The sequence below is a fragment of the Corythoichthys intestinalis genome, chromosome 1 (assembly GCF_030265065.1).
Source record: "Corythoichthys intestinalis isolate RoL2023-P3 chromosome 1, ASM3026506v1, whole genome shotgun sequence".
In the NCBI taxonomy this organism is placed as follows: Eukaryota; Metazoa; Chordata; class Actinopteri; order Syngnathiformes; family Syngnathidae; genus Corythoichthys; species Corythoichthys intestinalis.
The window spans coordinates 6,379,180-6,391,821 of record NC_080395.1 but is presented as its reverse complement, the minus strand read 5'-3'; the positions used below and the strand labels follow the sequence as shown (position 1 = coordinate 6,391,821).

Below are 12,642 nucleotides of genomic sequence, written 5' to 3'. Positions count from 1 at the left end.
TCATAAAACGGACCTGAAGAATAATAAGTGTGAATTGTTGTGGCTTGTTCGCGCCACTGTTCCTTTGGCGCCACGTAGTGGTTAACCAAGTTATCACTTTCTCTTTCGTTCATTTGGTAATAATCTTAAATTATTCATTTATTTTGAATCAGTTGTTGTGCATTTGTCGCAAAAAGCTAACACTGACGTATTTTTTTGCGAAATGAGCAAATGCCGACTAAATTTCAACGTCCTTTGACGTGAACTTTGCCCCTACCAACATGGCTGCGACGTTGACGTTTATGATGTGTTTGTACGCAGCCGATATACTTCTATTAGCAACATGGCGGCCTGTGGCGAAAAAAAGTGTTGTGCGTTAGTATCAAATACAAACCACGAGGTAATTGTTTGGCAAATGAGAACGTTATTTCTTTATTTCTATTTCCTTTGACAGGATACTCGCCCCCACCAACATGGCTGCCACTAGACGTTAACAATGCTTTTGTGTGCTGTCCCTCCGCGGTTGCCGTAATTCCATTAGCAACATGGCGGCCTGTGGCGAAGACGCCAAACCTGCGACGGATTTTGTGACTTACGGGACTCCCCTGGAGCCTCTGGAAGAAGGTTTGTTGCGTTCGTAACGTTGGTGTTAGCACTTCGGTTTTAATTTCAAATTTATTTGATGACGAAGGGATTTAATCACGCTTAGGTTGGACGTGTTAGCCGTCTTTCTAGCGAGGAAGCTAGCCTGTTTTTGTACACAACTTGTCCTGTTTTGAATTGTCTGAACATAAATGTCATATATGCGCGAGGTTTCTCGGTTAAAATGGCATAAAATGAGTTGTTTTAATTTAGGGATGAAAGGGAGTTGAACAAATATTTTATTTTGGAAATGCGCGGTCCAACTGCCAGCAAGGTTGCCAGCCAGTTCAGTAAAAAAATATTCAAATGACAACGTCCTGTTTAAGATAACATGTTTCCCTTATACAACTCGGTGTATCTTTGTATTATAATCAAAATAAATATAGTTCGTTTTCAGTGATTTGGGGAAGTGATTGCTGTTTTGCCTATAAGCATCATGGGAAGTGTAGTTTTAAACTGTGATATGATTCCACTGCCTAGCTGTGTGATATTGGCCGATGTCATAATGTACTGAAACCACGGTTTTGAAAATGTATGCTTTTTTTCATTTTAGTAGTAGGACTGAGTAATACTCAGCTAAATGTAAAGAAATTGATATAATGGAATGGGCAGATATTATTTAAACTTTTTGACAAAAAATGAATGAACTTTAAAACTTCACCTAAAATACTCTGAAGCCAAAATGTTTTTCCCCTCTTTCCATATTTGTTCTATTTGTTTTTTTATTTGTATTGCTGCCACCCAAAAACAGTCCAGTTTTATGTTATTACATGACAATTAAACGTCCTTACGTGATAGTATAATGATAAACGTGATCATTTTCATGTAAAAACTTGATATTTATAATGTAAAAATGTGATAATTAGGTATAACTGATATAATTATCATGTTAAAATGTGATGGTATGTAAAAACGTGATATATCATGTAAAAAACAGATAACTAAAACGAGAAACTGTCATGTAAAAAATGTGATCGTATAATATAAAAATGTGATGATTATCATGGAAAAACATAATTAGCAATAATGTAAAAAAGGAATAATTATCATGTAAAATGTGATAATTATCATGGAAAAACGTGCTAATAATCATGCAAAAATGTGATAGTATCATTTTAATAGATATGCATGATAATCATGTCAAAAGCTGTGATTAACTCGACTGAAAATTTTAATCAGCCCTAGTAAAAACGTGAAACTTTCATGTAAAAACTTGATTTTATCATGTGAAAAGGTGATAATCATGTAAAAATGTGATAGTATCTTGTAAAAATCTTTACATGATAGAATCACATTTTTTCAGGATAATTATCATGTAAGAATGTGATAATTATGTAAAAACCTAACTAGTGTGTAAAAATGTGATAATTATCATGTAAAACATAATTAGTATCATGTAAAATGTGGTTATTACCATTTAAATGTTATAATTATCATGAAAAAATGTGATTCTATCATGTATAGATGTGATAATTATGTAAGAATGTGATAATTATGTAAAAACCTAATAAAACTTTCATGTAAAAATTTGATGTTATCATGTGAACACATGATAATCATGTAAAAATGTGTTATCATGGAAAAATGTGATTCTATCATGTAAAGATGTGATAATTATGTAAGAATGTGATAATTATGTAAAAACCTAATTAAACTTTTATGTAAAAATTTGATGTTATGTGAAAAAGTGATTATCATGTAAAAATGTGATAGTATCATATAAAAATGTGTTAATTATCATGAAAAAACATAATTAGTATCATGTAAAAAATGTGGTAGTTATCATGTAAAATGTGATCATTACCATTTAAAAGTTATCATGAAAAAATGTGATTCTATCATGTAAAGATGTGATAATTATGTAAAAACCTAATTAAACTTTCATGTAAAAATTTGATGTTATCATGTGAAAACGTGATAATCATGTAAAAATGTGATAGTATCATGAAAAAATGTGATTCTATCATGTAAAGATGTGATAATTATCATGTAAGAATGTGATAATTATGTAAAAACCTAATTAGTGTGTAAAAATGTGATTATCATTTAAAAACATAATTAGTATCATGTAAAAATGTGATAGTTATCATGTAAAATGTGATCATTACCATTTAAATGTTATAATTATCATGAAAAAAATTGATTCTGTCATGTAAAGATGTGATAATTATGTAAAAACCTAATTAAACTTTCATGTAAAAATGTGATGTTATCATGTGAAAACGTGATAATCATGTAAAAATGTGATAGTATCATGAAAAAATGTGATCCTATCATGTAAAGATGTGATAATTATCATGTAAGAATGTGATAATTATGTAAAAACCTAATTAGTGTGTAAAAATGTGATTATCATTTAAAAACATAATTAGTATCATGTAAAAATGTGATAGTTATCATGTAAAATGTGATCATTACCATTTAAATGTTAGAATCAATTTTTTTCATGATAATTATATCATGTAAAGATGTGATAATTATGTAAAAACCTAATTAAACTTTCATGTAAAAATGTGATGTTATCATGTGAAAACGTGATAATCATGTAAAAATGTGATAGTATCATGAAAAAATGTGATTCTATCATGTAAAGATGTGATAATTATCATGTAAGAATGTGATAATTATGTAAAAACCTAATTAGTGTGTAAAATGTGATAATCATGTAAAAACATAATTAGTATCATGTAAAAATGTGATAATTATCATGTAAAATGTGATAATTACCATTTAAATGTTATAATTATGAAAAAATGTGATTCTATCATGTAAAGATGTGATAATTATGTAAGAATGTGATAATTAGGTAAAAACCTAATTAGTGTGTAAAAATGTGATAATTATCATGAAAAATTTGATAATTATCAAGTAAAAACAAGATCATAATGTAGAAATGTGATACTTTTCATGGAAAAATGTGATAGGTATGGGAAAATGTTATAATAATCATGTAAAAATGTGATACTGGCATGTAAAAATGTGATAATTAACACTTAAAAATGTGATAGTGAAGTAAAAACCTAATTAGTATGCAAAAATGTTATAATTATGTAAAAATGTAATTAGTATCATTTAAAAAATGTGATAATTATCAGGTAAAAACATGATTATAAAGTAAAAACATGATACTTTTCATGGAAACATTTGATAAATAGCAAGTAAAAACGTGATAATCATGGAAAAACTTAAAAATTATAATTGAAAAATGTGTTAATTATCATGTAAAAATGAGATAGTTATCATGTAAAATGTGATAATTATCAAGTAAAAATGTGATTATAATGTAAAAACCTGATAGTTTTCATGGAAAAATGTGATAGTTATGGGGAAATGTTATAATAATCATGGAAAAATGTGATGCCAGCATGTAAAAACGTGATAACTATCGTGTTAAAATGTGTTAACTATCATGTGTAAATGTGATAATTATCATGGAAAAACGTGATCCAAAATGTTCTTGGGTGTCAAAAAAAAAAACACTTCAGTTTAAACCTGATGCTCGTAACAAGTCCACAGTGAGTGCCACGATACCACAGTTAGGTTAGCTCATGTGCTAATCACTTATGCTAGCAGAGGACACAAATTAGCCTACTGTTTTGCGATTAACCTCCTCCTAACAACGCTAGTATGTTTCTTGGTGCTCATGTCAATGTCAGTACTCATAAAAACCTCAAATCCTGGCTGGTATTACCGTATAACATGTATGTAAATTCGCCATTTTTAATCATAGACCAAAATATGACAGCCAAATACTGCATTCAACACTTAAAATTCTCCGATGCTAAGAAAACATACATACATAATTGGCGTTCATCTTGGGAAGGGCGACAAGCGTGGCTTCTTTTAAAGCGGTGTTTGGAACTGGCGGCCATCTTGGGAAGGGCAACCGTGATCGGAAAGTAAACATCGAAGAGTGCAAATTGCGCAAATTTCAAAGTACTATCTGTCAGAGGTTGCTAATGCCGACATTTGTCGCGTTCCAGACGAGGCCCCGCGAAAGCCCCTCCCCATCCACGAGCAGACGGTCCGAGATGAGAAGGGTCGCTACCAGCGCTTCCACGGCGCCTTTACGGGCGGCTTCTCGGCTGGATATTTCAACACGGTGGGATCCAAGGAAGGTCGGCGACCGCGTCCCTCCGCCTCCTTTGACGTCAGCCTCTTTTAACATTGACCTTGTTTGTCGCCGCGCCAGGATGGACGCCGTCCACTTTTGTGTCGTCAAGGCAGCAGAAGGCGGAGAAACAGCAGGCCACGCCGCAGGATTTCATGGATGACGAGGTATAGCTGGAAGAGCTCATTAAATAGTAATTATTAATAATAGTAATAATATTAATACTAATAATTCCATATTGACGCCGTTCCGACCCATTGCTACGTCATTGACGATTGGGGCTCGCTTTTGTTAGGATATGGGCGAGCACGGTATCGCCCCGTCCCGGATCACCACCACTCAGCCGTTCGCGTCCCGAGCGGCGCCGGCGCCTTGGGATAAAGCCAAGGCGCTGGGCGCGCAGACGGCCGTCATACCGGGAAACGACGTCCTGGACGAACTCATCGCGCCAGCTGGATCCAGCATCGGGGCGGAGCTCTTGACTCGAATGGGCTGGAAAGCGGGTCAAGGCGTGGGACCTCGCATCAAGAGGAAGCCTAGGCGCCAACGCGCACCAACGCACGGTCGAGTCTTTGGCTGCGCTCCGCCCCCTACTGGCTCGGAAGGATCTGAGGTTTGTCCGGCATTTCACATTTTCCTTGTAGTCTTTTGGACAACGATACCTATTAGTTTTAATCGTATAGGGTGTCCCACAATTAATGTCACACCCTCTGACAACAAAGATTATGGGGATGAACCTCAGTCGAGACAAAAATGACGATAATAAAGATTGCCTGCACTTTAGGAGGACGACGATGAGGAATTCGCCCCAGAGAATGCCACGTTCGCCCCTAAAGATGTGGCAGCGGTGGACTTTGGCGCCAGGACGGGGCTTCAGGGCCTGGGCTACCGCGGTCTGGATCCAGCATTAGCGCTACGGGGTCAGAGCGACGGCCACCCCGACTTCTTCTCACCGCACTCGGACGCCACCAGCAAACTCTTCGGGGAGACGCGACGGGCTACGCGAGGGCCAAGGGGCGTGGCCGGGCAGGTGAGCATTTGAAGTGGGAGGGGCAAAAGATGATTTTTGGTCATAAAATAGATAGTTTTTGTTTGTTTGTTTTAACTTGGTTTGTCTTAACTTATTGAGCTGATTGGCTGCCATTGACGCCCGCCATTAGACATTTTGACTAGGATTTGTTCATATTCCCTTCCCATTTATCGTTGAGAATTAGTTAATCACCTCTTCCGTGTTATATTGCAAATATATATCCTATAAAATGGATGATCATCCTTTCATTCGTTCCTAAATGATCCAGAACACGTTTCTGGCCTCTCTGACCTTTGACCCCCGAAAGTTAATCGTCTCTTGTTTTTTGAGTCACAGTGAACACAAACGTATTTCTGACCTCTGTGACCTTTGACTTCATGACCTCAAATTTAATCACTTGTCTCATACTACAAATATTTCACACTAGTTTTACAATACCTTAGTTTTTAAGTGATCTTGAATACTTCAACATATTTCTGACCTCTGTGACCTTTGAACTCTACGCAAACTTTAATCGTTTCGTATTGCAAACATATCCTGCAGGTTTGACCATCCCTTTGTTTTTGAGTCACCTTGAACACAAACGTATTTCTGACCTCTGTGACCTTTGACTTCATGACCTCAAATTTAATCACCTTACTCATACTACAAATATATCACACTAGTTTTACGATACCATAGTTTTTTAGTGATCTTGAGCACTTAACATATTTCTGACCTCTGTGACCTTTGACCCTAAAATTTAATGAACTTTTCTGCGTGGTATTACAAACATATCATGCTAGTTTGACATTGCCTGTTTTTTGAGCCGTCTTGATCAATTAACAAATGTCTGCGCTTTGTGACCTTTGACCCTTAAATTCGATCACCTCTTATGTTTTGTATTGCAAGCATATCCTGAAAGTTTCGTGATCTTGAACACTAACATATTTGTTACCTTTGTGATCCCAACATTTAGTCACCTCTTACATATCATATTGCAAACATACAAGTTTGATAATCTCTTTGTTTTTGACTTACCGTGAACAGATTTCTGAACGTATTTCTGACCTTTGTTACCTTTGACTTCATGACCCAATTGGTAATCACCTGTCTCATACTGAAAACTATCATGCTAGTTTTGGCTATATCTATGGGTCTGAGTGATCTTGAACTCTTAATATATTTCTGACCTCTATGACCTTTGACCCCAAACTTTAATCACTGTTCGATTCGTATTACAAACATATCCTGCAAGTGTGGTCGTTAGTTTTTTCGTAATCTTGAACACTAACATATTTGTGACCTTTGGCCTCGTCACACTCAAATTTAATTCCTTGGCTGCAATTGACGGCTCTATACGTCCAATCCATTTTGACATCTAGCTGAATCAGCGAGTTCAATAAGTGTTCAAATGAGAAAAGTTTTGTCTCAGGCTTTTGGCGTGGGCGCGCTGGAGGACGACGATGATGAAGACGTTTACCACAGGGACGCCATGTCCAAGTACGACACGGTACTGGCGGACGAGCCCGGGGACGGACTCTACGGCTGGACGGCGCCGCGCGGCTCCAGCCAAAAGGAGGCGTCGTACTTGGGCAAAATCTTGGAAGGCTTCACGCTCTCGCAGGGCAGCCAGCAAGACAAAACGGTAAGACAATAACCAAAAAGAATACTAGGCCAAGCCAAAAACAGTTGACCCACTAACATCGTTCAAACACCAAAACGACAGCCTAAAGATAACTTTTTGATAATTTTTTTTGGTAGGTAAAATTTTAAAACTCTACTTGTCCTACAGTCTTTGTCCAAATGACATAATTCACACGCCATAAATTTCCGGATATTGAGGGAAACCAGGCTATGATTTGTCTTGCGGCAAAAAAACATACGGTTCAGCCAAAATTTGCCCAAAACCTTCCCATTCATTTCTAATGAACAAAATTTCCCATTGATTTTCAAAGGCCCTATTTCCCATATCATTGACAGGGACCTGATTTCAACAGGAAGTGATCCATTATCAATCGAAAACACCCTGAAAAGCTCCTGAGTCAACAGGAAATGACCCGATATCAACGAGAAGTGGCCACAAAATGCCGCCAAATCAACAAAGATGACCTGTAATCAACAGGAAATGCCCAATATGGACAGGAAGTAGCCCTGAAATATCCCAAAATCAAAAGCAAGTGACTTAACATCACAAAGAAGTGACCTGATATCAACTAGAAGTTACTCCGCAATGACCCCAGATTAGTAGGAAGTGACCCAGTAACAAAAGGAAGTGACCACTAAATGCCTATTTATCAACAAGAAGTCACCCAATACATGCTGCTGACTGGGCTAGACGTCAGATTCCTTTTGACCATGAGGAAAAAGGCACATTTTGAAAATGTCGTGTTTTTGTCGCGGTTGCAGGTGTTTCCCCCACCAAAGCTGCCGGCCGACTTCCAGCCGCTGCATCGCTTCCGCCGCAAGGTACAAGTGTCGCACCTCTCGGGTGTGAGTGGGGCCCCGGTGGTCCAAGTTCCCCCCACGCCCCCGGAGAATGCCGGACGCCACCGTGTGGTCGCTGCCCAAAGGGGGGCGCTCCTGGGGGAGACCGTCCTGCCAGGTGGGCTGGTCGCATGGGTTTTCTACTACTCTTATCTACTACTCTACTAATATATAAAATAAAATAAAACCTATGTTTTGATTGCCCTTAAGCGATGAACGGATGGTGAAAATGCCAGGCGCAGAAAGAAGCCCATAAACTCCGCCTCTTCCTGTTTTAGGCCCCTCCTCCGTCATGGAACTGCTGAGACCCGAAGACCGCGAGCGTTTGATGCGCCTGCGTGCCCCCGGGTCAGTGTCGGCACCACCACCGCCACCATCGACCGCATTGCGCCGACAAGAGGAGGCGGCGGCGGCAGCCTGGCGGGGCCTTGGCGGCGACTGCCACGCATTTAAACCCTTCCAGAAGAACACCGCCAAACAGGCCAGATACGAAGCCTACTTGGAGCGACTGCGCGCCGGAGACAAAGGTCAATCTAGCATACTTAACTCATTCATGCCAAGCAGTTTATAGTTTGTCTACACTTTATAGGGCGTCCCCTGGCTACTGTCTTCTGATCCATTTTCCAATTTTTGACCTTTGACCCCAAAATCTAATCATCAATTTCATTTCCTAGTACAAACATATCCTGAAAGTTTGGAAAGAACCCCTTTTACTCATTCTTGAGTTACGTTGAACACTTAATACTTTTGAAATTACTAGAACTTGGCCCAATTCAGCATTTGATGAGCTTTGGTCTCCACGACCTTTGACTTTATGACCCCAAAATCGAATCGCCTCTTTTATTTTATATTGTCAACCTCACCTTTGTCCCTCAAATTGAATTATTTCTCTTTCATATTGCAAACATGTCCCGCAACAGTGATAATAATCCTTTTTTGTTCTTATCTATAACAAATTTCTGACCTTTGACCCCCAAATAATATCACTTCCATTTTAAAGAACAAACATCCTGCAAATTCAATAAGAATCCCTTTACTCATTCTTAAGTTATCTTGATCAATAATATTTCTGTCATCCGCGATTTGACACTATGACCCCAAAGTAGAATTGTCTTTCATTTTATTTCATCAAGGTCACCTTTGACCCTAAAATTGAATCACTTCTCTTTTTTTGTTACAAACATGTCCCGCAAAAGTGATAATAATACCTTTTTTTTTTGTCTTTTCTAGAACATATTTCTGACCTTTGACTCCAAAACGTAATCATCTTTCATTTCCTAGTACAAACATATCCTTCAAGTTTAATAAGAATCGTACTGCTCATTCTTGAGTTACCATGGACTAAAACAAATTTCTGACCTCTGCGACCTTTGACATTATGACCCTTAAATTGAGTTTTCTTTCATTTTGTATTATCATCCTCACCTTTGATCCTAAAATTGAACCGCTTCTTTCATATTACAAACATCCCAGAAGAGTGATAATTTTTTTTCTTATCCTGAACATATTTCTGACCTTTGACACTATGACCCCAAAGTAGAATTGTCTTTCATTTTATTTCATGAAGCTCACATTTGCCCCTAAAATTGAATCACTTCTTTTTTGTTACAAACATGTCCCACAAAAGTGATAATAATCCCTTTTTTTTGTCTTTTCTGGAACATATTTCTAACCTTTGACTCCAAAATGTAATCATCACTTTCATTTCCTAGTACAAATATATCCTTCAAGTTTAATAAGAATCTTATTGTTCATTCTTGAGTTACCTTGGACTGTAACAAATTTCTTACCTCTGCGACCTTTGACATTATGACCCTTAAATGGAATTTTCTTTCATTTTGTATTATCATCCTCACCTTTGACCCTAAAATTGACCCGCTTCTTTCATATTACAAACATATCCCAGAAGAGTGATTTTTTTTTTTCCTTATCCTGAACATATTTCTGACCTTTGACACTATGACCCCAAAGTAGAATTGTCTTTCAATTTATTTCATGAAGCTCACATTTGCCCCTAAAATTGAATCACTTCTTTTTTGTTACAAACATGTCCCGCAAAAGTGATAATAATCCCTTTTTTTTTTTTTGTCTATTCTAGAACATATTTCTAACCTTTGACTCCAAAATGTAATCATCACTTTCATTTCCTAGTACAAACATATCCTTCAAGTTTAATAAGAATCTTATTGGTCATTCTTGAGTTACCTTGGACTATAACAAATTTCTGACCTCTGCGACCTTTGACATTATGAGCCCTAAATGGAATTTTCTTTCATTTTCTATTCTCATCCTGACTTTTGACCCTAAAATTGACCCGCTTCTTTCATATTACAAACATGTCCCAGAAGAGTGCTAATAATTTGTCTTGAACATATTTCTGACCATTGACCCCTAAATATAATCACCACTTCGAGTTCCACTTGGACAATAACATATTTCTGACCTTTGACATTGACTAAAAATAGAATTGCCTCTTTCATTTTATATCATCAAACTCACCTTTGACCCTAAAATTGAACCGCATCTCTTCCATATGACGCACATGTCTCACAAAAATGATAATGATCCCTTTTTTGTCGTCTTATCTATAACATATTTCTGACCTTTGACCCCATAATGTAAATATCACCGTCATTTCTTAGTACAAACATATCCTGCAAGTTTGATAAGAATCCTATTACTCATTCTTGAGTTACCATGGACTATAATTTCTGACCTCTGCGACCATTGACATGATGACCCTAAAAGAGAATCACCTTACCTCACCTTTGACCCTAAAATTGAATCGCTTCTCTTTCATATTGCAAAAAACAAGAGTGCTAATAATCTTTTTTTTTTTTTTTTTTCCATTCTTATCTTGATCAAACATATTTCTGACCTTCGACCCGCAAATATAATCACTACTTCCATTTCATATAACAAACATATCCTGCAAGTTTGATAAGAATCCCTTTACTCATTTTTGAGTTACCTTGGACAATAACATATTTCTGACCTCCACGACTTTTGAGATTATTACCCCAAAAGGGAATCGGCTCTTAATTTGATATCTACCTCCTGCGAGTTTGATCGTAACTCAAGAATGACTAAAGAGATTATCTAAAACAGCTATTTTTGACCTTTGACCCCTAATTGGCTGAATGCGAGTTAGCTCATTCGCTCACTTAGCATACGTAACCTCCCAATCGTTTTGCGTTCAGACGCGGCGGACGCCAGTTTGGACCCGTCCATGACCGAGTGGGAGCGCGGCAGGGAGAAGGAAGAGTTTGTGCGAGCTTCAGTCTTGTATCGGCCCACTTCCTCCGCGCTGGCCAGTCGCTTCACGCGAGCCAAAGACGGCGACGATGACGATGAAGACCGTGTGGAAGTTCCCCGGGACCAGGAGGTAAAAAGAGCAAATCTGTACAAATGTTGAAATCAATTAAGTAGGAGTGGGAACCTCAAGGCACCTCACGATACGATACGATTCGCGATACAAGGCTCACGATAACGATTATCTCACGATATCACGATACAGCAAATATCGATACATTGGTCAGAAATTTGATAAATGATTTTCTATGATACAACTGTTGAAACGAAAAAAATATATATATTTCAAAATAGAAAAAATACTGTTTAAGTCATTTATTAAACAGTGACACCTTTTCAGTGCAACATTGCTGTGAAATATAAATCTACTGATAATTGTGTACCTGAACATATAGAGGAAACAAACCACAGCCACTGATATTTCTTGGAGAAATCATGATGAATGGCACCCTTAATTTCTTAAGTTTTAAATCTTTTGAAAATTTTTAACAGTGCTGCAGGTGTCAGTCAGTAGTTGAGCTTGGAGTGGGGCAATGATAAAATTGGTGGGTCTTTTCTTTGTATATGACCTTTGTTGTCAAAAGCATTGGTTTGAGCACTTCCACCATCTGCTTCAGCATTTGAGATGTCAGACTCAGTCAGTTACATTCTTCCTCACCTTAAAAACAAAAAAAAATTTTTTTTTTTAATTAAAAAATGAAATGCTGGTTTTTGTGTGTGTTTGAAGTATTGAGTGAATTAAAAAAATATTAATTGAATGTATAGAAATTAAAAATTCAATAATTACCTATCTTTAATATGTAGGCTACATTAATTACCATGCACGTCACCTTATATATCTTGGAAGCTATTCAAACCGTTTTTATAGCTTATTGTATCAAAATGGCAGTGATAACAGTTTGTGTAGTAAACTAGATGGAAAGTGGTTCTCAAGTAATATCAAATAAATCAGTAAATTCATGTAGGCTTGTTCGCTATTCATTTTCATCCAGTTTAGGGTCCTGGTTCATTTTTTTATCATTCAACACCAAATGTCATCAAAATAATACATGTAAATTAAAAAATCAATTACCAGTACATTGCAAAACTTTCTTACCTCAAG

The 12,642-nt window shown here is 37.1% G+C and overlaps 1 protein-coding gene across 1 annotated transcript in view; it reads left to right on the top strand.

Moving 5' to 3' along the window:
• The first annotated feature begins 447 nt into the window (after positions 1-447).
• The window catches only part of gpatch1 (G patch domain containing 1), a 29,411-nt gene continuing 17,216 nt past the window's right edge, over positions 448-12,642 (top strand). Inside the window, exons 1-9 of the mRNA XM_057854133.1 lie at positions 448-603; positions 4,605-4,739; positions 4,814-4,899; positions 5,028-5,345; positions 5,517-5,762; positions 7,177-7,389; positions 8,151-8,346; positions 8,507-8,755; positions 11,429-11,613. Coding sequence (XP_057710116.1) covers positions 525-603; positions 4,605-4,739; positions 4,814-4,899; positions 5,028-5,345; positions 5,517-5,762; positions 7,177-7,389; positions 8,151-8,346; positions 8,507-8,755; positions 11,429-11,613 — 1,707 coding nt within the window. The 5' untranslated portion in view covers positions 448-524. The remainder of the gene's footprint in view (positions 604-4,604; positions 4,740-4,813; positions 4,900-5,027; positions 5,346-5,516; positions 5,763-7,176; positions 7,390-8,150; positions 8,347-8,506; positions 8,756-11,428; positions 11,614-12,642) is intronic.